This window comes from Stomoxys calcitrans, chromosome 3, assembly GCF_963082655.1.
Source record: "Stomoxys calcitrans chromosome 3, idStoCalc2.1, whole genome shotgun sequence".
In the NCBI taxonomy this organism is placed as follows: domain Eukaryota; kingdom Metazoa; phylum Arthropoda; class Insecta; order Diptera; family Muscidae; genus Stomoxys; species Stomoxys calcitrans.
This window is the reverse complement of record NC_081554.1, coordinates 84,118,903-84,145,472: the sequence shown is the minus strand read 5'-3', so window position 1 is coordinate 84,145,472 and position 26,570 is coordinate 84,118,903. Positions and strand designations below refer to the sequence as shown.

The 26,570-nt window shown below is 42.1% G+C and overlaps 3 protein-coding genes across 4 annotated transcripts in view; 1 reads left to right on the top strand and 2 right to left on the bottom strand.

Annotated features, from left to right (window-relative positions):
• Window positions 1-5,327, bottom strand: part of LOC106092244 (protein PALS2) — an 85,975-nt gene extending 80,648 nt beyond the window's left edge. The window contains exon 1 of one of the 2 annotated variants that reach the window (XM_013259035.2): window positions 4,100-5,327. In XM_013259035.2, the coding sequence (XP_013114489.1) occupies window positions 4,100-4,241 (142 nt within the window). In that variant the 5' untranslated portion in view covers window positions 4,242-5,327. The remainder of the gene's footprint in view (window positions 1-4,099) is intronic. The other variant, XM_013259034.2, reaches the window with a different exon arrangement.
• Window positions 5,328-9,380: 4,053 nt separating this feature from the next.
• Window positions 9,381-10,869, top strand: LOC106092241 (small glutamine-rich tetratricopeptide repeat-containing protein beta). The gene has a single exon (XM_013259030.2). It carries the CDS (start codon window positions 9,591-9,593, stop codon window positions 10,620-10,622), a length of 1,032 nt encoding a protein of 343 aa, XP_013114484.1. The 5' UTR covers window positions 9,381-9,590; the 3' UTR covers window positions 10,623-10,869.
• Window positions 10,870-15,399: 4,530 nt separating this feature from the next.
• On the bottom strand, window positions 15,400-25,677 carry LOC106092246 (uncharacterized). Its single transcript, XM_013259038.2, has 3 exons — window positions 25,204-25,677; window positions 25,030-25,131; window positions 15,400-15,749 (listed from the first exon to the last, which is right to left on the bottom strand). The coding sequence occupies exons 1-3, from the start codon at window positions 25,600-25,602 to the stop codon at window positions 15,522-15,524; spliced, it is 729 nt and encodes a 242-aa protein (XP_013114492.1). The 5' UTR covers window positions 25,603-25,677; the 3' UTR covers window positions 15,400-15,521.
• Window positions 25,678-26,570: the final 893 nt, after the last annotated feature.

Sequence of the window (26,570 nt, the reverse complement as noted above, 5' to 3'; positions counted from 1 at the left end):
TGTCATCTCAGATATCCGATCCGGAAGTCTATTCCATTCCTTCCTCCTCGATTATACAGCTATGGTTTGACCTGCTCTTATCCTCTATCCATTCTCCTATCGCCTTGGCTACCTCACACTTAATGTGTATATATATGGGTCGGATATCTAGAATAGTCTCCACTACCCTTTTGGACGTGGTCCTCATCGCTCCACGCGTCTACATAGTTCCCAACATTTGTGAGCCTTCTCGGCACGCTTCTGAATGTGACACTTCCAATTCGGTTTCCTGTCCAAGATCACTCCTATGTATTTGACCTTGTCAGATATCGAAATCGTTTTATTGAGGAAACGTGGTGTGTCAAATTAGCCCACCTTCGTGCTTTACAAACAAATGGATTTCAGTCTTCTCTGGGTTAACAATGAGACCCCTACGTCTAGCGATAAAATGAATGAAATGAAATTATTTCAGCACTATATAGTGCAAATCACAATTAACCGGTTATACATCCTTAGTTGTTTTGCCGTCAGTAAAACTTATTTTTGTCCAAGAAATGAATTATCATTTAAAAAAAAATTTTTTTTTTGGGATTTTTTTGGGGATATTCACTTACAATTAAGGATTTTTGGCAACCAAGGATTTGAAATTTGGAGACAAGGAAATTTGTAACAGTATTAGGCACCTCGATACCCATGATTTGATTTTGCACTTTTAACGAAAACACAGAAACAACAAGAAGCGAACAAATTTTGAGTTATACCCGGCGATTTTTTCAGTAATCTTTTTAAAATTTATATGTTTTTGAAAAACCTACAAATTTTTGTAGAAACCTACCAAAAACGGCAACACTGGCGGGGAGTACAAAAATGATTCACCCAGGTGGCGTATGGCGTATGGCATGTGTGGGCATACTTATCTAAAAGTAATCATACGCAACAATGTCTAATAAAGTTAATATAGAATTAAGAGAGGCTCTGAGGCTCCGACCTAATCATGGGTGGTACGAACTTTAAAGCATCACTTATTCCACTAGACCATAACAGTGGATATACCAAGAGTTTCTGAAATGTTATATGAGAAACCCCTGGTTTGTTCTGATAAAGTAATTCTCTCTTAAAGAAATTACAGTTTGGAATTTTGACAACGTTCGATTTAGGTTCTATTTGTAAATTTCAAATATATATTCACCATAAAATACTGCAAAAACTATTTGACAAAACAACTATAAAATTTATGCTCACGTTCAAAAACACGAAAATCTTGTTCGTAATCATCGTAAGCTATATCTAAACAAGTAAAAGCGTACTAAGGATCGAATTTGTCGAGTTCTTTTCATGGTAGCTCTTTTTAGGCAAACAAAGAATAAAACAGAATTGCTATGTTATTTGAGCTGTATCAAGTTATGGTCCGAGTCGGATTATAACTGAATTGATTGTTGGAGACCATAGTAGAAGTCATTGTGTAAAGTTTCAGCCAATTCGAATAAAAATTGCGCTCTTTAGGGGCTTTAGAACTATAATAGGAAGATCGGTTTATATGGGTTCATTCATTCAGACCATATTTGACACGTATGTTGAAGGTCATGGGAGAAGCCATTGTACCTAATTTCAGCCAAATCGAATAATAATTGCGTCCTCTAGAGGCTCAAGAAGTCAAGACCCTAGATCGATTTATATGGCAACTATATCAGGTTATGGACCGATCACTACCATATTTGGCACATTTGTTGGAAGTCATAACAAAATACTTCACGCAAAATGTCAGCATAATTGGATAAGAATTGCGCCTTCTAGAAGCTCAAGAAGTCAAGACCCAAGATCGGTTTATATGGCAGATATATAGGGGTTTGGACTGATTTATACCAAATCAATATGTGCAAAGTTTCAGCCAAATCGGATAAGAATTGTGCCCTATAGAAGCTCAAGAAATCAAGACCCTTGATTGGTTTATATGGCAGCTATATCAATCTCCACGCCATTTACAATCCCAACCGATCTACACTAATAAGAAGTATTTGTGCAAAATTTCAAGCGACTAGCTTTTCTTCTTCGAAAGTTAGTGTGCTTTCGACATACGGACGGACATGGCTAGATCGGCTTAAAATGTCATGACGATCAAGAATATATTTACACTTTATGGAGTCCTAGACAAATATTTCGAGGTGCTACAAACGGAATGACGAAATTAGTAAACGCCCATCCTATGGTGGAGGGTATAAAAAACAAAAGCTGTTGGAGATTGGAAATAGAGTGCCAATTTGATTCCTAACTTCAATTCGCACGTTACTAGGAAACACGGTTCGTTTTGATAAGTGCTATACTTTATAATATTCTGAATGGCCATAGCTTTCAGCGGCCTTAAACAAACGAGGTAAGAAGTAATAGCTTGATTTTATTGGATTACTTCCAACAAAAAAATTGTACATATTTGCCGTGTTTTATTTACCTATCAAGCAGATTTTCTCGCTTAGTTTGTATGGAGAAAAATGCTATCCCCGATAAGTAGAAATGGGCTATGGGTAAATACCCAAAAGGTATTTACCCGGGTATTTACCCATTTATACCCAAATGCTGGGTATTTATAATTTTCAGATATCTTGGGCATAAAAACATTTTTCAAAAAAATTTCGATGATTTCGTATTATTTGTATATAAACCTGATCTTCTGATCTCATAATATCAGATTTTATTGGGTTGCCCAAAAAGTAATTGCGGATTTTTTAAAAGAAAGTAAATGCATTTAGAATGAAAATAAACTTAGAATGAACTTTAATCAAATATACTTTTTTAAACTTTTTTCTAAAGCAAGCTAAAAGTAACAGCTGATAACTGACAGAAGAAAGAATGCAATTACAGAGTCACAAGCTGTGAAAAAAATTGTCAACGCCGACTATATGAAAAATCCGCAATTACTTTTTGGGCAACCCAATAGTTATATATAGCCGCTATATAACGGATCTCCAGACTTAACGTCTTGAGGCAATAAATTGGTCATTTTTCATCCGAATTCGGTGAAGGAGATCGGTCTATATGGCAGCTATATCCAAATATGCTCCAAAAAGGTTTAGAGGGGTACCGGAACTCGCAGTGCCAAATTTCATCGAAATTGGATGAAAAATGCTCCTTTTCTAGTCTCATTACACAATAAAGGGGGAGATCGGTATATATGGCAGCTATATCCAAATATGGTCCGATCTGTACCACGTTTGACAGGAATAGGTAGGGGTCTACCAGAACACACTGTGCCAAATTTCATCGAATTCGGGTAATAAATGGATCTTTTATGGCCTCAATACCCTATATCGGGAGATCGGATGGTCGGTCTAAGGGCAGCTATATCCAAATATAGTCCGATCTGAACCACACTTCACAGAAATGAATAGGGGTCTACCAGAACTCACTGTGCCAAATTTCATCGAAATCGGATGAAAAATTACCAATTTATTGCCTCAAGACTTTAAATCTGGAGATCGGTCTATATAGCGGCTATACATTACTAAAATCCGATTTTATAAGATCAGAAGATCAGGTTTATATACAAAAAATATTGTACGAAACCATCAAAAATTTTATGAAAAATGTTTTTATACCCAAGATATCTGCAAAATTATCAATACCCAAATAAATACCCAAGCGTTGGGTATGTACCCGGTAGAAACCCATATTGTGTCATCATTCAATCTGAAGACAAAACTAAAAGAGAAAGAACGCATATTTATTCAATAATTATACGTTCTGGAGTGGCAAATTTGCTTAGGATTGCGAACCGTTTGTCTTACTAAACGTTCAACGGAAACTCATGCAGAATGAAATAAATGAAGGAAATAATTTTACCCCTCTTTAAAAACACCCTGCTTTACTCCATGGTAGCTTTAGGTTCTTGTTTCCAAATTTTATATACATACATACATGGTAAAAAAACAGTTTGCATTGATGATGAAAATAGAATGGAATGGACCTCTAACTACGCCAATTTGAGTGTGGTTTGTAATACCATTTTATTCGTTATTATTTAAGCTCTAAGCTTCCCTTTTTCTCGTCTACGTTACACCCCAATACATATTCAAAGTTAAATTGGACAACAAACATACGCTATCTACAAAGTGGATGACATACTTACCATTGTCGGTGGCCTCCACTTCATCACTTATATTGACTCTATTGATGCTGGACAATAAAGTGATTTTGTCCTGCCGTTCCTTACGTGTCAAACGCACCATGACCGATGTCGGCGATTTGAAAGATGCGACGCCACAGTGCATAAACTGTTATAGTGCAACCACACACACACACACACAAACACTTAAGCAATAAACACGAATGTAATTGAGTTCCTTAGAGAAGGCGAATGTATGCGAAAGCAATGGGGGAGGCAGCCGAAGTGAAATAAAACTAAAGTGGGTGATTGGAGGGCACTCGTTTGCTGCTACAACAGGGGCAGGCAGACAGGGGACAAAACGAAGTGAAAGGCAATTTAAGCGGATTGCTTTCAGTTTGGGTTAACAGGCCAACAACCCACGGACAAAAGACGCCAAAATGACTTTCTGGGACAGGACACTAACGGTCGGTGAAAGAGAGAGGGACAAGTAGAAAACTGGAAGATGACGCACTACCAACTTTACGAATCAAAGTTGTTTTATTACAAGACAAAGGATTTCCTTACTAAAGTTGGCTGACATGCAATGCTTGCTGTTTATTTGTGATTTGATTTATTCTGCAGCTCTTTTCAAGTGTTGTGCGTTGGGCTTGTTCCGCCACGAGAGCGAAATGGCAAGAGAAGTTGCCTAATAAACGCTTCTTTTGTTTTGGCTTAAATTGTTCTCTTCGCTTATTTTTTCATAGGCACACACATATTAATTTCATATTTTTTGTATCTTCTTTTTCTCACATTCGGTGATTTACGCAACAAGCTGTTGCCACTAACTTTTTTATTTATGCCACATAACTTTTTGTTTGTCACTTTGGTTGCTGTTGTTGTTTGACTGGTGGTCTCTTCGTGCGTTCTTTGCCTTTTTTCACATAGGTATTTGTGTATTCAAAGCAATTTAACAATTTTTAGTTGCACGTTCGCTGGCTCGCTCACCAGCAGAAAAAATAACTTGAAAAGGGGCAGATAATCCCCCACACACATACATACACACACGCACAGGAATCGTTGTAACGTTATTACTATAAAGCAAACTGTTCAAAAACGAAATGATTTTACACACTGTAAACAAACAATACTACCACGAGTTGGAATTTTTTGTATATTTTTTTTTTCTTTTTTTCAGTTTTGTTTTCCGTTTAACAGCCGCTACCGTTGAAACCAATATGTTTCAGCTTTGCCTGCAGACATTCAATTGACGAACGAAAATGTGGACACAACAAAACTTTTGAAATGCGGAAAAAGCACAGAGTACAATGGAAGCCATTATTAGCATAACAACATAGCCATGAAGAGCGAGCACATACTGATGAGAGTGTTAAAACTAGAAACAGGAAACACGGTTGTATTTTTGGGTAGTGCCCATTTGAGTTATTTGGGAAATGAACCGTTATTTTAAAATAATGTAGGCAGAACATAATGCCTACTATTAACACTAACTATGGGCAAAAAAATAAAAAATAGAGGAATATAAATATGCAAATTGAAGCGTATAGGAGAATATCATGAACTCAAAACCTGGGATTGATTTAGGGACTATACCTACATAGGGGTTTTTGTATGCTCATTAAATCCGGATTTAAGGCTCTCGTCAGCTGATTTTATAAAGGGAAAACAGATGATCGAGCCATTAAATCCGAATTTAAAGAGCAATGTCAACGGGGTTTAGCCTATTTCAGCCCATTCAAACAAATATTGACGTTTGTAGAGGCTCAAGAAATCAAATCGGGGTCATTATCTTTGTATGGACCTATATGGACGGAATTTTGTGTGAGTATTGTATATTAAAACTTCAAATCAAACAATAATTTATGCTTCTAGGATCTTAAGAAGTCATATTGGGGGATCGGCTTATATGGTGGATATATGTATTTGTGAAACTATCGTGGCGGGATTTTGTTTGTGTGTCGCGTAAAAATTGACGCTTCTGAGAGCTCAAGAAATCAAAACGAATGACCATTTTATATGGGAGCTATATCCAAGAACCTACACCAATAAAAAGTATTTGTGCAAAGTTTTTAACTGGATATCTTATTCGTTCGACCGCTTTCGTGATTTTGTGGGAAAAACGATAAGATAGACGTTTAAACAATCCCATACGAAGCGGACCCACGATCTTACCAGATCGTACAATCGTCCATACATGATGCTATAGATGCATGAGGTTGGCAAAAGAAGATAATAAGGTTAAACAGATATCTCACTCTACGGAGCTTTTGACTTCATATCCCCAAATTCCACATACGACTGACGACCACACAAATAATTTTCGACCTAGGTTAGCTTAGGTTGAAGAGAGGGTGCCTATATTAACCCGCCCCATGCCACAATGGACATACGCCTATGCCAGTAATCGGCTTGTTGTGCGCTCTAAAAACTATAAAGTAACCTCGAAAAAGAAAATTCTAAGTTAGGAATTCCTTGCTACTTACAATATCCTTAATTGTTTTCAATACCACTCCCCTAAGTTGGTTCATGTCTGGTATTGTGTTTCCACCTAAGTGCCGGCATCTGTTAAACGCAAAAGCCAGGCAATGACAAAAGAAATGCTCCAACGCCTTATCATCTTCCCCGCATGACCTACACATGCTATCACTTGCCGCACCGATTTTACATAAGGATTTTCGCCGTCTTACCGACCGTTTCGCTGTTCCACAATGTTGCATGCGCATTCGTCGCACACTACCTTAACTCGTACTACGTCGACCCGAAAGACTTCGGGTTAACCACGTTTATTGACGGCAGACCTCTGGCCTTCACCGCCTCCTTTTCCCCTTACTCCGTTATGGCCCGGCACACAAACGATGCGTATTTTGCCAACCTCAGAGAAGGCGTTAATCGCCTTCTTACACTGCAAGACTGTTCGTGACCTTACCATCCTGGTTGTTATTGCCCTTATGGCAATTTTACTGTGGGTAAATATGTTCACACTCAACGTCCTCACGTTAGCACACCACCACCTTACGCATTCCGTGACCACCCGAATCTCCACCTGCAGGTCCGTATTATGGTCAAGCAGTCTAAAGCATATCTCAGTCCCTGGGTTCTCAATGTAAACCCCCAGGCTTACTCTGCTCCAAGCTTTGATCCATCCATGTAACATGATCTTCCAGATGGGAATACTAGAGTTCCGTCAATCCAAGACTGTGCCGATGGCAGCAGTGCCTCGCACTCCACATTAAGGTTCATCTCAGGTATCCGATCGGAAACCTATTCCCTTCCTTCTAGGCTTCCTATCGTCGCCTCGATTATACCGCGATGGTATGAGCTGCTCCCATCCTTAATCCATTCTCCCATCGCCTTAAGTCTCATAGCCGCAGTGGCTGCCTCACACTTAATCTGCATGTCAATGGGTCGGATATCTAGAATAGTTTCCAGTGCCCTAGTGGGCGTGGTCCTCATTACTCCGCCTATGCCAAGACAACATGTTTTCTGAACCTGTTGTATGATCCTTATGTTGCACTTTTTCTCCATAGCAGTCCACCAAACTACTGAGGCGTAAGTAAGCATTGGCCTAATCACGCTCCTGTAGAGCCAGTGGACTATCCTCGGAATCAGGCCCCATTTCGAGCCTACGGCCCGTCTACATAGTGCCCAACATCTGTGAGCCTTCTCAGTACGCTCCTGAATGTGACACTTCCAATTCAGTTTCCTGTCCAAGATCACACCTAAGTATTTGACCTCATCAGATATCGAAATCGTCCTATTGAGGAAACGTGGTGCGTTAAATTGGCCCACTTTCGTTTTCCTCGTGAACAGGCATATTTTCGTCTTCTCTGGGTTAAAATTGAGACCTCTGGGTCTTGCATATAGAATGCATATGAGACCTCTGGGTCTTGGTCCTTCTGCATAGTTCGTTCGGATCCTTATCCTTTAATAGACCTCAAACTCTGCGTCGATCTGGCGTTGTCCGTCCGTCTAACTAAATTACAATGGCGGTATAAAGATATCGGTTTGATGTTTTGCACAGACACTTGGTGATTGCAAATGGCCAATCTTCCGATTTTTTTTCTTGGGCTCGTAGAAGGTTTGAATTTCATTCGAAGTTGCTGAAATTTGGTACGTAAAGTGCTCTCTAACATTCCACCCGGAAAGGATTGGATATATGTATGTAGCTCCTTCATTAACCGATCCCCGGATTTGGTTTTTTGTGGCTCCAGGAGCCCCAATTTTTTTGGTTTGGTCAAAATTTGCTATGTGATGTACATTTATGCTATGCAACTGTCGCCCCTTGAAGCCTTACGCCGTATTCGCAAAACTTAACGCCAAAACAAAAAGAGCGCGTTGTGCTTTGTTTTTGAGCGTCGCGTTGAAAAATGCAACCGTGCAAACAAATGCCACAAAAGCAACGCCCAAAACTTTAAGAATTTTCAACTTTCGGAAAGTAGAGGTGGCTATCGATATTAAATTTAATGACTGAATATCGATTGATTTCGCAAAAGTTTCTATATTAATCGATCTGCTGATTTTTACTTCTCATTTTCGTTTGAAATATAGGTTATGGGAAACTTACGATAGTTCGATACTATCGATATTTATTATTGAAACTATCGAATATTGCTATTATCAATAGTCCGATAGTTCAGCTCTAGTCCGAAACCCACATCATGATTCGGCAAGGCCGAAGTGCACTATCTGTCAACATGTTTTGGTTGTGTGTTGGTGTATTATAGTTAAGAACCAGAACACATAAACAACGAAAAATGGCAAGCAGTAGTAACCTACTCAAAATCATTGATTTTGACAGATAGTGCGCTCAATATTTTATTGTTAGGCAACTGTCACAACCTGTAAATGAATATATATTGCTTAAATCCCCAAAAACGCTGTATAAACGGCAGAATTTGGGTTTGGATTTAGCTAAATCCAAATCATAAAAATTTCAATGTAAATGTGCTATTATCCCGTTTTTCTTGTTTTTATATGAAATATAAAGTTAACAGCATTTATTGATTTTGTCTGATTTTGTCAATTTTTCTTAACATGTAAACAATCCTTAATACTTTTTTATATTTGGTAAACCTGGTACCCTGATATACAACGATGATTCGTATTGGTATTCTAAACACACAGCGATGTTCATTGAACGTAGTAAATGAGTTGACATTTGGTGATTTGAAAAGAGAGTTGTCGTCTTTTTACTTTATTTATTCACAAAGTTTTAAGAGTTATTCTTTTGTAAAGTCTATTTCAAATACCATGAAAGTTAAAATTTCCAAATAATAGAAAATAAGATACCAAATCTTAACAATAGTTTACAAATTAATGTTTTGCTTTGTTAATTTTTTGTGTTAAGCCGGTTTATATTGGTAACAAAAACTCTTGGCAACTCTAAATAGAGTGAGATAAAACGACCAGAGGCACATTTTAGTTGGTTGAATATCGAATTGGAAAAGTCCGGAAATTTCATTATTTAATTGTACGACATACGTGTTTATTCTATAAATAAGTTATTACCTTCAAGATGCCGGATGAGGTGCAGCAAACATTTGTCCGTAGTTTTATCGACTACCTGAAGAAACAAATTGAATCACAAGCCTTTACGCCCGATGCCCAAGAAAGCTGTGAAGTCGCTATCCAATGCCTGCAGGCGGCCTTTGATCTGGGGGAAGAAGAAGCTGAGGAACAGTCTCAAACAGCGGCAGAACCGTCTGGAGGCAATACAGGAACTACTTCCAGTGCATTATCCTCCACAGTTAATCCCAAAGAAGTGAATCTGTTTGATTTGTTCGAGATGCATTACTTGGAAAGAAATCCCGAGATATTGAAAATGACTGAAACCATAAAGAATGAAGGGAATCGTCTAATGAAGGATGGGAAATACAATGAAGCTTTGCTGCAATACAATCGCGCCATCACATACGATCCCAAAAATCCAATATTCTACTGCAACAGAGCGGCCGCCTATATCAGATTGGGCGATAATGAAAAGGCCATTGTGGATTGTAAATCGGCTTTGGTGTACAATCCCAATTACGGCAAGGCATATGGTCGCCTAGGCATCGCCTATTCGAATTTGGGCAAATATGAGGAAGCCCAACAGGCCTATGCCAAAGCAATCGATTTGGAACCGGAGAACCAGGACTATCGCAATAATTTGGAAGTAGCTCGTAATGCCCGCAATCATGCACACGCCAATGTGATACCTAACTTGCAAGAAGGACTGAATTCAATGATTTCCAATCCCGTCATTCGTAATCTCTTCAGTAGTGCAGAAATTGATCTAGACCAGCTGCAGTCCATGCTCCAAAATCCAATGGTCATGAATACCATCAGTCAACTATTTTCGGGAACGCGAGGCGGTGTTGGTGCTGCTGGCTTGGGCGGTGCAGGACTAGGTGGTGCTGGTGGCATCGGTCCCATGCCCAACGATATGTTACAATTGTTCCAGAGTTTTGCTCAACAATTAGGAGCTGCTACCGGCCAAGCTCAGAATCCGGGCAACCAAAATCCTTCATCGAATAACGATCAGCCTCCACCTCCATCATCTAATTGAGAAGGCGATTAATTCGTTAACCGAAGCAGTCGCAAGCAATATGTTTCCTTTCTTTTTTTTTAATTATATTTAATTATTCAATAATGCATTTCTAAAGTTTATTAAAACGCAGAGACAAACCAGAGAACATCAATATAAATATGTATTAACTTTGTAATAGTGTGTTTTTAGGATTTCCGCAAATTTTTAGAAAAGCGGGATTTTAATTAACAATAATAAAAAGCTTAAATATGCAACAAAATTACAATGCTTCGTATTAGTTATGTATACCAATAAAATTTTCCAAATATTTTATTTAACCAAAGAGCTGTTTCGCCGAAAGAAAGGCTTATCATATGATCTATGTTGTAAATATACACAGGATATGTTCCAACAGGAAAATCGCGGCGAGGCTTATCTCGGTGGGGCGAGAGAGATACGTACCTTATACGATGTAATGCCCTTCCTTATGTTGACTGTGCGGCAAAGAAGATGGAAGCGGTTAGACAAAGGTTCGTTGCCCTGGACACATTATGTTATAATGGTTATAGTCACATACTTGTAAGGGTAGCGATCCTTGCAGGGGACATGCCAAGGATCGCTATTGAAATCCAGGCTGTTGCGTTACATACAGCTGGGGGAACATGGACACACTTTTAGATCCCGATGTATGGAAAGTTGGCAGTGTGATCCCGCAATTGAAGGTACGAAAGTATTCGAGTAATGGAGAATCGCACAGACCGATTTGCCTTCTTTTGACGGTAACTAGATATTTGAGCTCTATACCTATTTTTTATGCCACACCCCTCCGAACCGAATATTGTCTAAATCGGACTACATTTCCGGTAGCCATTTACCGCATGAATGTTGTCTAGACCTGCTTGATATACCGCTTGCTCTAGAGTTTCTCTCTTGTAGCGCTGAACCTTGCGCTCCAGATCATCAGCCACAAGATGATGATTTGGATGGTCTCTGCGATAACAGCACAAAAAGTATTGCTTAGACAGCATGTATAGTTATGTCTTCGCACTGGTAGGATCTTAGCCTCCTGATGGAGGTGGTCCACATGAGAACTAAGGAGACAGCCCGTCGCAGTTCGGAGGGCGGCATTCTGAGAGATCTGAATATGTGGAATAATATTCAGATCTGTCAGAATGCCGCCCTCCGAACTGCGTGTCAAAAAGCTGACGAGACCACAGAATTACGACGAGAATATTGACGAGAATTACTTACTACAGACCGGCCAATTGCTTTGTCGACAAAGTTTCTTTGTCTGCACCCCAAGTACTGCCAGCAAGTGACTTGAGGACCTTGTTTCTGCTTTTGATTATATTTAGATATAGCTCCCATACAAACCGATCACCCGATTCGACCTTTTTAGCCCCAAGAGAGCGCAATTTTTATGCGATTTGGCTACAATTTTGTACATAGTGTTCTGTTGTGGAGGTGGCGATCCTCATCTAGCTCCTATAGGTGAGCAAGCTCGTTCCGGTGCAAAGGACCGATCGCCGCGGGAACACTATGGCCATTGGTTATTTAACTCGCCAACAACTCTCCTTGTCATAAAAGACAACCATTGACATTGAAGTTAAATATCATTAGGGTGTTCAAGGGGTAACATAACTATTAGGTTGCCCAAAAAGTAATTGCGGATTTTTTAAAAGAAAGTAAATGCATTTTTAATAAAACTTAGAATGAACTTTAATCAAATATACTTCTTTTACACTTTTTTTCTAAAGCAAGCTGATAACTGACAGAAGAAAGAATGCAATTACAGAGTCACAGGCTGTGAAAAAATTGTTCAACGCCGACTATATGAAAAATCCGCAATTACTTTTTGGGCAACCCAATAAAACCTTAGTTATGTTGTGCATTACGCTCAAGATGATCACTCTCCTACATGGAGTGCATGGGGATAGCAGTCAGGTCCTGTACTGCCGAGATAGAGCTATACAACGTGTACATACCGTCGGTTGGTAGCTGTGTCCCAATTAATGACCAATCTTACAATCCCGACATAAGTGGGTTAGTATCTGGCCATAATCGTCTGGTTCTAGGGGACTTTAATGCGCATCACACTTCATGGCATTCTCCCCTAGGTAATGACCAGCGTGGCATAACTTTGGCAGAGCAGGTTGAAGGCTCCACGTTTTGCATGGTTAATAAAGTTGCCTCCAATAGGACTACGAGGAAGTGCAGCAGCTCGCCAGATATCTCCATTGCATCCCCTGATCTCCTGCGTGAGGTATCCTGGCAAACCGTCATCTCTTTGGGGTCAGACCACCTCCCTATAATTCTCACCATCGACCGACCATCCGACTTCGTAACCTCTGAGCTCCGGACGTTTGTCAATCAGAAGAAGTCCGATTGGGCTGGCTTCAGAGAACTGCCGCCGTTTCTGCGAGAAGAGGAGAGCCATTCGCTGTATCCGTGGTCTTCGAGCCGATGGACAGCCATCACAATTCACCGTGGGCAAAGTTACGAATGTCATCCGCGGCGCCAAATCATCCAAGGCGTTGGGCCCCGACGGATTTACCTGGAGTTGAGTACCTTACCACTGTCCTCCTCAACCTGTCTTTGAACACTGTTATAGTTCCCGATGTCTGGAAAATGGGCAGAGTAATCCCGCTACTGAAGCCTGGGAAGGACCCGAGTTTGGGGGAGTCGTACAGACCGACCTCCCCTATCTCACCAGTAGCAAAGACGCTTGAGGTATTACATCTTCTGAGCCTCGTAGGAGAATTTCCAATCGTCGGGCATCAACTTGGATTTCGAAGGCTGCATAGCACAACAACTGCTTTGCATGCCATCACCGCACACATTTGCCGTGGCTTCAATCAGCCCAGGCCATGTGATAGGACGGTCATTGTGGCACTGGACCTTTAGAAGGCATTCGACACCGTCAGCCATGCCAAATTATTTGAGGACATCGCCAACACGTCCCTCCATCCAGGCCTGAAAAGCTGGGTCGCAAATTATCTGTGTGGTCGCCAGCCATTTGCGGAATTTGGGAATAAGAAGTCGAAGCACCGTAGAGTGAAACAGGGTGGGGTGATATCTCCGGCACTGTTCAACCTCTATCTATCCTCCATTCCAACCCCTCCAGACGGCATAGAGATCGTATCATATGCGGACGATTGTACGATCATGGCATCAGGCCCCCACCTATTGTTGACATCTGCGATAGGTTGAACGTCTACCTCAACGAACTTGCCTCATATTACGCTGCAAAAAATCTGAAGATATCTGCCACCAAATCTTGAATACTGAGCTGACTGTGATGGTCGATGGAAAAATTATTGCGACCATCAAGTGTCCCAAAATACTCGGCGTTACATTTTACAGCCCTTACACATTCTCCCCACATGCCACAGCAATTTGCGATAAAGTCAAAAGTAGAAACAAGGCCCTCAAGTCACTTGCTGGCAATTGGTAGGTCTGTCGTCAGCTTTGTGACACGCAGTGGAATAATATTTAGATCTGCCAGAATGCCGCCCTCCGAACTGCGACTAGCTGTCTCCTCAGTTCTCATGTGGACCACCACCATCGGGAGACAAAGATCATACCAGTGCGTAGACATAACTCCATGCTGTCTAAGCAATACCTTTTGGACTGTTATCGCAGAGACCATCCAAATCATCATCTTGTGGATAGATATTCACCGCCCAGATGCCTTAGGGTAGATCTGCATGATCTAGAGCGTGAGGTTCAGCACTACAAGAGAGAACCTCTAGATAAAGCGGCATATCAAGCAGCTCTAGACAACATTCATGCAGACACGGCAGCAGATGCGGTAAATGGCTACCGGGTGAATGTAGTCCTTGGAGAGCGACCACCTTTTTTAAATAAGGCCTTCTCTATTACGAGACATTCGACCCTGAGTTGCTCTGGCGAAGAGATGTTCACGGAATAAACTATGCTTGATAGTGGCACATTGCTTTTGGCATACCCGATCATTTCGTACTCGAAACGGGCCTTTCAAGCTTGGATTGCTCCAGATTGAGATCGTAAAAACACGCAACTATTGCTCTATCATGGAAACTGCTTTCTTTCCAATATAACCTTTTACTCAAAACAAAATCTTCGGGTACTTTATCTTCGGACATTGCATATTTCAAAGAATGCCAATCAAAAACTGTTTCGTTGCTGCAATTAAACCCATTTTCATGCTGGGACTGACAAGAAGAATGGCTGACTGAAGGAAGCTCTCATATATTGGGTTGCCCAAAAAGTAATTGCGGATTTTTTAAAAGAAAGTAAATGCATTTTTAATAAAACTTAGAATAAACTTTAATCAAATATACTTTTTTTACACTTTTTTCTAAAGCAAGCTAAAAGTAACAGCTGATAACTGAAAGAAGAAAGAATGCAATTACAGAGTCACAAGCTGTGAAAAAATTTGTCAACGCCGACTATATGAAAAATCCGCAATTACTTTTTGGGCAACCCAATATTTCACTTTTGTTAAGTGCGTTGGTTTTCCTCCCCTTTCTCTTCGGTTATCGGCCTTGCACCCTATAATGGTCGATCTAATTCCGTATTCTTCTTCATCTCATCTAGGATGAGTACTGTGAACCTAATGTCTCCAGATGAAGCTGCTAGCGACCGATGTTGCTAAACCGATGCTCTTTAACCTTACCTATACTTTCCGATTCCATCGCACCTCACGTAATCACGCGGCAATCTCGGCCTTCTGTATGGAGTCCAAACATTCAATCTGCAAATTTGCAAATCATGGTTATTTGCAGGGTCCTCCAACTTTCTTGTCAGACCTTAATCGAATAAAAACCCATATATATTTAATGTACCAAAAATTTATGTATATATAATGTGTATAAAAAATATGTTCAGCTTGATTGGAAGAAAGTCTTTATAATAGAAAATCTCTTGGAGATGTATGTGAAAATCGCGATGATTTCATTACAAATAGACATTCATAGTTTTTGTTATCAATTCGCGGCACAATGGACAGTACTGCAACATACGGTCATTCATCACATTTGTCGAACATTCCCCACATAGACAAACGTGCTTGCACGGGAATAAAAGTACAGATTTGGGTCGTTCGTAACAAATAACGCAAACTAAGTCGGGATCAGCATTCGTTGTTGTCGTCTTTCTTGGGCCACGAAAGAAAAATTTGCTAACCTTTAAGAAAGAAAAAGAAAAATTTTTTAATTTGATATAGAGAAAAAATATCAGGCTATTGGTGATTAAGCTTTAATAAGGAGCATTGTAATCGAACTTAAATGAACTGGGCGTAATTAAAGCATAGGGCTACAGCCATGTTCAATTTGCAGTGGTGTCATTATCTGAGCTTATATTGCGGTTATAATTTTTCATCTTTTGGACGATTCATGGTCGGTTTGTAGATGTCCAAAGCTTTTGGGGGTTAAGGGGTAATCCTAGTTAGCAATTTTTCTAATAGTTATGTTAAAGAAGCCTGAAGATAATTTCTTCACAATGGGAACACTTGGATAAAGTTGCGCCAGGAAAAGGTTATCTAAATTATTCACTAAATTTTAGGCATAAGGGACAGTTGGTCGAAGTTGTTAATATTACATTAGGTTATGTTAAGCCAGCAAATAAAATTGGGTGAATAAAACTGGAATAAGAAAATGAACATGTTTGTTTGGAGGACACAGAACAGAAATGGCCCAGAAGCAATGCAAAAGCTGAAACAAAGTAGCAAAAAGTTCCAACAGTACATACATACGTGTTACGGGTGACTGCAGCAGTTCGACAGAAATCTCTGAAGCATGGACTAGTCTGTTGATAGACATTGCAGGCATCATTTTATAGCATTGAAATCGCATAAGCACAGCTCTATTCTTGCATCTTTATAACTACTGATATGACCATGGTATGGCTTCAGAGAGTATACCAATCGTCGCTTTTGTAAACTACCTCTACCTAATCTCAATTCAACCTTCTCCAAAATACGGATAAGTCCTCGAGTCATGAGCTTGCCGCCAGTACATGGGATGCAGACAAGAAACCGTTATTGGCTTAGTATTAAACAAATTATCTTGAATAACACTCACGCCTACCAAGCTGCTGCTTTACCGACTCCGACAGGCTATCTTCTTAGTTATCGTGTGGAACCCCCTCATTAGGAAGCAAAATTCCAACCTAAAGGCCCACCTCAAGTAAAAGCGTGCTGAGTTCGGCAGGGCTGATTCCTATGAACCCTCCACCATGGATCGTATTTCTTAAGTTCTTTGTCCGGTATATCTTTTTAGGCAAACAAAGGATAATGGATAAGAATTGCTATGGTATTAAAGCTATATCAAGTTAAGATCCGTTTCGGACCATAATTGAATTGAATATTCAAGGCCAATAGTATAAGTCACTAGCCGAACGGGGCATGCTCCGCTGCGCCCTCTAATATTTTTTTAGAGTGGGGACACTTCGCCCTGAATGCGGATATCGAATTCGTGCCATTGTAGCCTATGACGCTGATCGCGTTCGACTTCTGGCGAGAACATCTGACAAAGCGATTTTTATCCTCTCTTAATGTTGGCAACATTTGTGAGGTACAATGTCAGGCATGGTCATTTAAAAACACTTCCAAATCCCTTTAATTTGAGCCCCATATTGCCATGGCCAGTAAATATGAACCGTTTGGAGATTGTTTTGGGGCTGGGGCGACCACTGGCACTTTGCACTGAAAATAGATATCAAATTCGTTCTTTATTCCCAACAAAAATGAAATTCAGTTTAGGGGTTGCTTTACGGTGTACCACAAAACACTTGGCTCCAAAATTGGATATCAAATTCAAATACCTTTCATTTGAGTCCCATATTGTCATAATGAGTAAAATAACCCATTTCACGTATCTTTAGGGAGAAAAGCGCCACCTAGACTTGAACGCAAATTTATATGTCATATTCGTAAACTACTCCCTAATACCTTTCATTTGAGTCTCATATAGCCATGGTGGGCTAATATGCCCATTTGGGGGTGGGCGACCTCTCATTACTTGGACCTAATCTTGTATGCCATATTTGTTATCTACTGCCTAATAAATTTCATTTGAGTCCCATATTGACATGAACTTCGAATATATAGGAGTTTTGGGGTTAGGGGGGCTCGCTGGGTACTTGGACCCAAATTTTTATGCCATATTCGTTTTCTGGTCTCCAATACCTTTCATTTAATACCTATATTGGCCCATTCGGTTCACTTTTGATTTTGGGTTGTCGGTCCACTTTTTAAGGGGGAGGGTCCGTCCCCCCTTGGATACCGAAAAATTATATAACCTATGTTTCCTTCCAGACCAAGCTACACAATATGCGAAAATTTTGAAAAAAAAATCGGTTATGCCGTTTTTCAGTCTATACGGAACAAACATACCGAGTCCCATATATTCGCGATTGGCTAATGTGCCCATTTTGGACGTTTTTGTGCGGGTGGAATGACCACCTATAATTCGACAAGATCCCGCATACTTTTCATTTGATATTCATATTGTCCTTATCGGTCCACTTTTGATTTTGGGTGGTGTTTTTGGAGTAACGGTGGAGGGTCCTTCCTTTACCAATAAATTATAAAGCCTATTTCTATTCATGATGGTCAAATAAACCTATTTTAAGGGGTTTTTGGTCTGGGGTGGCCGCGAAGGTACTTGGACCCGACTTTTATTATGAAATTCGTACTCTACTCTTGAATACCTTTCATTTGAATCCCATATTGTGCCAATCGGTCCACTTATTTATTTCAATTTTATGTATAAGATTGTGTAAAATTTCATTTAATTCAGATAAGAATCTTTAGAGGCTCAAAGTGTAAAATCGGGAGATCGGTTTATATGGGACCTATATCAGGCTATAGCGCAATTCGGATCTTATTTGGCACGAATGTTGAAAGTCATGAGATTTCAGTCAATTCGGGTAAGAATTGCGCACTCTATTGGCTTAAGAAGTGAAAATCCGAGATCGGTTTATATGACAGCTATATCAAAACAAGGACCCATATGGCCCATTTACAATCCCAACCGACTTACACTAATAAGATGGACTTAAAATGTCATGACGATCAAGAATATATAAACATTATGGGGCCTTAGACGAATATTTTAAGGTGTTACAAACGGAATGACAAAATTTATATGCACCCATCCTTGGGGGAGAGTATAAAAAGTTCAGAAGAATACAGATGTAGTTTCAGCGCCGTGTGCCACAAGAAAAAAAAAAACTAATGAAATGGCAACAATGGGGCCAGTTCGACCAGAGAACTCTCATAAGTGAGCCCCACACGGTGTAACTATGAGCACCGGCTGGAGTTTCGAGTTGTGTGGTGTTCATCGTTATCATGCGAAGGTCATCTGAGATCTGCCGGACTGGACGCGCCCCAGGTTGCGTAAAGTGGAATCATCCTTGGAATCATATCGAGCAGAGAGATTGATTGGATCGATCGGTGGAGTCCTTCATCAGCAAGGACTGCCGCCATAGTGTATGTACAACGCATTGCTAAAACAACAACAACAGTGGAGATTCTCACTGAGAGGCTGGGTAGGCCGTCTCTTTCTTAAGTACTGAGTGCCTGTGATTCTCGATATCCCTGGGCGAGTTATTGGCGGCTTTAAATAACCAATGACCGTAATTATTCCGCGGTGATGGCTCCCATGAAGCGGAATGATAGCTATCTTGCACTAATACTGAGTGCCTACGATGCTCGATATGACAAGGCGAGTTATTGGCGCCTTTAAATAACCAATGGTCAACTTGTTCCCGCGACGATCGGTCCTTTGGGCCGGAACGAGCTTGCTCACACAGGAGCTTGACGAGGATTGCCACCTCCATATGAAGGTGTGGCTACAACAACAAGAGGATAGTAATTTGTGTCTGAAGAGAATACAAACCATAAAAAAGTGGTTCGTCCACAACCCTTTGCTTTCGTCCAACAATTGCTACAAAAATGTCAGTTGAGCATCACTACAAATTGGAGCTTATCCGTCACTTACTCCTACTCCGTAAGAATTTGCCTCTCTTTGTGTCCAGCCCGACGACAAAAGCTTAAAATTGAAATAGTCAGTCTGGAATCCTACAGTAGCCTCCTAACACTACGATTAGTGCCGTCCGCTTCCATGAAAACGACGGTACAGGGCCTTAACTACTTGGCGACCCATAGCTTCATCCCATCCTTTGTTTGTAGAGTCATCTTCGAATTCGTATATTCTACCACAGAGCCTGTACAGGGAACAGTACACTAACACAGTAGCATGGTCAATTCCATGATAGCCGGTTGTACGTACCCGATTGAGTCAATGGAGTTCTTCATCGGCAAGGGCTACCGCCTCAACGTCAACACTAACAACCAAAGATCCATTCGTGACTAGCGCGTTAGCCGCCCCTTTATGCATACGGTTCCAAAAAAGTTTAATAAGCAATCCCATAACCAATCTCGATCTCACAAGGCGTGACGTGATATCAGTCGATTGGGCCCCCAGGGCCTTCAAAGATATATGCCCGATAGACGCTACATGACTTTCTAATTTTTAGGATCCAATAAAGACTCTTCTTCAGGGCTTTAAGGGCCGCATAGGTATACGCCTGAAAGACACTACACCCGTTTAAAAGCTTATATTAAACTTAATAATTGCTAGGATCCAATAAAGACTCCTGTCCCGGTTCCCACTCCAATCAGGACCCATCGGTGCACACAAGAGGACGAGAAAAAGGCGGGATATTGCCGCCTTAAAAATCCGTTTCGGCTTAAGCCCCAACTGTTGTAGGGAGCATAGTGTCCCTTTTGGCACTATGCTCCACGTTCCTTCTCCAGTTTATTCTCTGATCAAGAATCACACTCAGTACTTGTCCTCCGGGGAATAATAACTATTTAAATAACTTAAAATAAAGAGGCGGGAAATAATACGGAAAAATTAACTTGTTGATTGTAGGGCGCTTCGGTAGCCGAGTTGGTAGCTTGCTTGGATTACCAGTGCAGGGGCCATGGGTTCGATTCCCGCTAAAAGCCTTAGTCTGCCGCTACATATAGGTATCACAATGGACTTAACTAGTTAATAACACTACATAAATACACCATGTGTGTGTCAATCCCATGGCAGCCGGTTGTACGTACCGGATTGACCCGATGGAATCTTCATCGGCAAGGGCTGCCGCCTCAGTGTACGTGTTCGTCTTTTTTCGTCATGGGAGAGGCACATCCCGGAGTGCCTTCTCCGTATGCTTTTGGTCCGTGCCGGGATTGAAAAGAACCCCGGACCCTGGTTCTGTTCCGTTTGCCAGAACCGCCTTCATCATCGGTCAGTGTCGGTGAGGTGTAACAGGTGCTTGGAGTGGGTACATTTCCGTTCTTGCTCTGGCCTAACTTCGCTACGGGAGTATAGTCATACTGGCTATGTCGCTAGGTGCTGTGCGAACATAGCCAGCAGTGGGTCACAAGCGTCGCCGTCGTCGCCTTCGGCGTCCTCGTCGTCGGACTATGTGACCCCCCCGACCTCTCCCGTACGGCAATTTATGCAAAGACAGCACCCTAGCCCTACTATTGCCAGGCCAGTGTCGGGAAATGTATCGTTCCTGCAGTTAAACTGCAATGGACTGCGAGGCAAGATTGATGAGATTGTAGATTTTATGAGTCGGAAGAGCATATCGGTCGCAGCGATCCAGGAGACAAAGCTGACTAACACCTGCAGCTTGCACAGTTGTCACGGCTACAATGTGCTACGTAAGGATCGCTCAAGGAATGGATGTGGGGGATTGGCCTTCGTTATACACCATTCCGTGCAGTATAGACCTATCTCGCTTGCGCTTGACGCTAGTGACCCATACATGGAATGTATGGGGGTAGCAGTCAGGTCTGGTACTGCCGAGATAGAGATATACAACGTGTATATACCGCCGGTTGGCAGCTGTGTCCCGATTAATGGCCAGGCCTACAGCCCCGACATAAGTGGGTTGCTATCTGGCCATGGTCGTCTGGTTCTGGGGGATTTCAATGCACATCACTCGTCATGGCATTCTCCCCTAGGCAACGACCAGCGTGGCATAGCTTTGGCAGAGCAGATAGATAGCTCCACGTTTTGCACGGTGAATGAGGATGCCCCCACTAGGATTACGAGGAGGTGCAGCAGCTCGCCAGACATCTCAATCGCATCCCCTGATCTCCTGAGTGACGTATCCTGGCAAGCCGTCATCTCTTTGGGGTCAGACCACCTCCCCATAATCCTCACCATCGACCGACCACCCGACTTCATAACCTCTGAGCGCCGAACGTTCATCAACTACAAGAAGGCCAATTGGACTGGCTTCAGAGAGTATACCAATCGCCGCTTCAATGAACTGCCACCCCCCTCTGATGTGCTTGTGGCCGAAAGGAAATTCCGAGACATCATCAACGCAGCAGCCGCTCGCTTTATACCAGCCGGTCGAATACCGCAAGTGCGACCCAATTTCCCGGCGCAAGCAGTGGTACTCGCAGACGAGCGTGATGGGATTCGTGCTATGGACCCCGCTAACCCCAGAATCAGCGAGCTGAATCTGGAAATAAACAGGGTAGTCAACGAACATAAGCGGAATTTGTGGCTGGAACACTTGGAGCAATGTAACTTAGGCACCGGTGCAGGCAAATTGTGGGCCACTGTTAAGTCTCTCTCGAACCCCGGTAGACGGGACGACAGGACCTCAGTCACTTTTGGCGAGTTAACCGTGACTGATCCGAAGAGATGCGCCAGGTTGTTCAACCGTCAATTTATCGTGCATCCCGAGAGAGACAGGGCAAGGAGGAGAGCCATTCGCCGTATTCGTGGTCTCCGAGCCGATGAACAGCCATCACAATTTACCGTGGGCGAAGTTACGAATGTCATCCGTGGCGCCAAATCTTCCAAGGCGTTGGGCCCCGACGGAATCTCTACATTGATGCTGAAGAATCTGGATTTACCTGGAGTTGAGTACCTTACCACTGTCCTTAACCTGTCATTGAACACTCTTATAGTTCCCGATGTCTGGAAAATGGGCAGAGTGATCCCGCTACTGAAGCCTGGTAAAGACCCGAGTTTGGGGGAGTCGTACAGACCGATCTCCCTTCTCTCACCAGTGGCTAAGACGCTTGAGGCATTACTCCTCCCGAGCCTCGTAGGAGAATTTCCATTCGCCGAGCATCAACACGGATTTCGGAGACTGCACAGCACAACAACAGCTTTGCATGCCATCACCACACACATTTGCCGTGGCTTCAATCAACCCAGGCCATGTGATAGGACGGTCCTCGTGGCATTGGACCTATCGAAGGCATTCGACACGGTCAGCCATGCCAAATTATTTGAGGACATCGCCAACACGTCCCTCCAGCCAGGCCTTAAACGTTGGGTCGCGAATTATCTGTGTGGCCGCCAGTCATTTGTGGAATTTAGGGATAAGAAGTCAAAACACCGTAGAGTGAAACAGGGAGTTCCCCAAGGCGGGGTGATATCTCCGGCTCTGTTTAACCTCTACCTATCCTCCATCCCACCTCCTCCAGACGGCATAGAGATCGTATCATATGCGGACGACTGTAAGATCTTGGCATCAGGCCCCCCTGCGATAGGTTGAACGTCTACCTCAACGAGCTTGCCTCATATTTCGCTGCAAGAAATCTGAAGATATCCGCCACCAAATCTTCAGCCACACTGTTCACTACAAATACGCGTGAGGTGAATTCTGAGCTGACTGTGATGGTCGATGGAGAATTGATTCCGACCATCAAGTGTCCCAAAATACTTGGCGTCACATTTGACAGCTCCTACACTTTCTCCCCACATGCCACAGCAATCTGCAATAAAGTCAAAAGTAGAAACAAGGTCCTCAAGTCACTCGCTGGCAGCACTTGGGGTGCAGACAAAGAAACCTTGTTGACCACGTACAAAGCAATTGGCCGGTCTGTGGTAAGTTATGCAGCGCCAGTGTGGTCACGTCAGCTTTGTGACACGCAGTGGAATAATATTCAGATCTGTCAGAATGCCACCCTCCGAACTGCGACGGGCTGCCTCCTTAGTTCTCATGTGGACCACCTCCACCAGGAGACAAAGATCCTACCAGTGCGAAGACATAACTACATGCTGTCTAAGCAATACCTTTTGGGCTGTTATCGCAGAAATCATCCAAATCATCATCTTGTGGATAGATACCCACCGCCCAGAAGCCTTAAGGTAGATCTACATGATCTAGAGCGTGAGGTCCAGCGCTACAAGAGAGAACCTCCAGATCAAGCGGCATATCAAGCGGGTCTGAACAACATTCATGCAGACACGGTAGCAGACGCGTTAACTGGCTACCGAGTGAATGTAGTCCTTGGAGAACGACCGCCACCCATTGCACCCGAAGAAATCGACCTCCCCCGGCAAACCAGAGTGATTCTGGCTCAATTACGTTCCGGCAGATGCAGCCGCCTCAATTCCCACAGAGCTAGGATTGATGCCGACGTGCAAGATGTATGTCCCGACTGTAACCAGGGACCGCACGATACACGTCACCTGTTTAACTGCCCGGCCAGACCCACTCGACTCAGACCCAGATCCCTGTGGACGCACCCCATCTTAGTCGCGGAGTTCCTGGGTCTTGACACTCAACAGAATCAAGCAGACGAAAGATAGTACACAATAAACTGCTACAACAACAACAACCATGTGTGTGTGCCCGTCTCCAATTACCCCATTTTGTTAAGTATAGACCACATTCCCATAGTTATCTTATACTTAACAATGTCCATTTGGTCTCGGCTATAAAAATGGGTTCCCTTATCATTGTTCCCTTGTTTCAGAACAACATCATATCAAAGTTATTAGTAGAAAGGGATTCTCTTCTCCACCCCAGTCATGTATGGCCTCCAACCTTAAGTTTTTACAAGTCCCTTCTATGTCAAAGAAGGCCGGCAAAGTACTCTTAGTGTAAGCATGCTGATAACTGCTTACCAATTCTGTTTTGAGAAGGTTTCCGTTGTACGCACTCAATAGTCTCTCCAGTGTCTTTAACACATATTCGGGGCAGCGGCCTTTCTTCGATTTATGGCCGTGGTGGCATGGAGCTTTTTAAAAAGCCGAAGCATCTAGTTAACTTAACCTTATCCTTTACACACGGATGCATGACAGGCACCAATTGTTCGCCTTGTCATATAGAGCACTCAGTATTTAAGCCAGAGCCGGTGTCACCCGCCCTCTCATTGAGACTCCACTCGATACCGTAGACTACAATTGCAGATACTCTGTATGGAGCATTCCTTTATCCGCAAGCTGTGAACGAGCCCGGTAGCTACCAGCTGAGTTTCTCATAATAACGATAACCCCACGCAGATCGCAACTCAAAAGTGCCAGCCTGTGTGTTGCTCATAGTTATCCAGTGTCGGGGACTGACTCTATTGAGTTTTTACTTGTTCGAAATATTACAACAAATTATTACATCATTGCCCCCAATGTTAGACAATAGAACTTACCCCTTTCACTAAGCTAAATGATGTTGAAAATATCAAAACGACCAACCTCACTGTAGAGAATGTCTTATTAGGATTTTGAGTTGGTTTTCGCCGACTTACAAGCTAGAATGGATGGATGATAAAGTTAATTAATTATTGACATATTTTTTGTATATATAAATGTCTGTCACATACCTTCCTCAAAACTGCATACGATCCCACTATCATAAAAGCAATCCAACTGCAAAGAATTTTTCTCAGATTGTGCGACCACACAATGAGAAGCAACCACACACCTACAACTAATATCTGCCACATTGACATGGAGTCTTTTATATTCGAATAAAAGTCTCTTAAATTCCAGCTAAACAATATCGCTGCATCAACTCCACATTGGAATATGCCGTCGTCACATAGAGGCAGATAGTCCAAAACCGAATGCACTCCGTTCGCAACGGACTCCAACAAATGGTAGAAAAATTGGGTAACCAGAATCAATATTGAGGTCAAGCGCAAAGTAATCCAAGTAAGTAAGTAGCCAAAATCAAATACTTGAACAACAAAATCGGAGACGAGATTAAAAATCAAATCCATAATTAAATTATGCTGTAGGCAACCATTGCACTAGGATTCAATGTAGTAATTTAATTCAGTCGGCAGTCCGATAAACAATGAAGTTATCGATAGCATGCGATACCAAGCAATAAGGCCGGGCGCTCACACATAATTCACAAAAAAATATTCTTGTCAACCGAACACAAAGGTATTATGCAAGAAAATGCAAGTTTATTATAGGTGTATGTACATTTTATTATAGCGAATTACCATCATTTTAGCTGAGCGAAAAGTCCGAGACATCATGAACTCTGCGGCCAGTCGCTTTGCCAGTGCTTTAAAGAAATTGATGCTTTATACAGGGTGCGAAAGAGAAACTTACTTATTTGACAGGTCAGTTATTGCTTTAGTTTTCTTTTGAGAATAGGTTAGGTTAGGTTCAAGTGGCATCAGACTAACTTAGACGTTTTCGTCCATTGTCCATTTCGTGCATAGCACAGGAACAGAAGAAGGTCTGATCAGCTGATCGATCCAGATCGCTTTAAAAGCCCAAAAACTTGCGAATGTTCTCATCCGCTAAATCAGACAGGTTCTCAAAGAAATGAGAACTTAAAGTGGAACTCCTTCTGACTGCTATGGCGGGACACTTACACACAGAAGGTGTTGTATAGGTTCTTCTTCCTCGATATCCCTCCAGCTTCTGCAAAAGTCGTTGCAAGCAACCTTCAGTCTGTCAGCATGTTTTCCTATTAGACAGTGACCTGTCATGACGGACACAATGACTGAGACATCTGTTCTAGCCAATGACCGCAAAACAGTCGAGCTCTTCAAATCTAGATGAGGCCACATAGTTGTCAAAGCACCCTCTTTGTGACCATCTATCATTCGTTGCCCTTCGGGCCTGGTCCTAAAAACTTAGCTTACATGTCGCTAGAGGCATACCCACAGATTCCCGAGTTCCTGGAGTGTGTTTGAGTAGTTCCTAGTCTCGTCTGCTTCAGAATTCC

Bases quoted from the DNA above. Each gene is read 5' to 3' on its own strand.
- LOC106092241 (XM_013259030.2), top strand. From the start codon at position 9,591: ATGCCGGATGAGGTGCAGCAAACATTTGTCCGTAGTTTTATCGACTAC.
- LOC106092246 (XM_013259038.2), bottom strand. From the start codon at position 25,602: ATGGATTTGATTTTTAATCTCGTCTCCGATTTTGTTGTTCAAGTATTT. The intron at 25,132-25,203 runs GTATGTGACAGA...CATCCATTCTAG, and splicing joins CGTATGCAGTTTTGAGGAAG to CTTGTAAGTCGGCGAAAACC. The intron at 15,750-25,029 runs GTAAGTTCTATT...TCTTTCTTAAAG, and splicing joins CATTTAGCTTAGTGAAAGGG to GTTAGCAAATTTTTCTTTCG.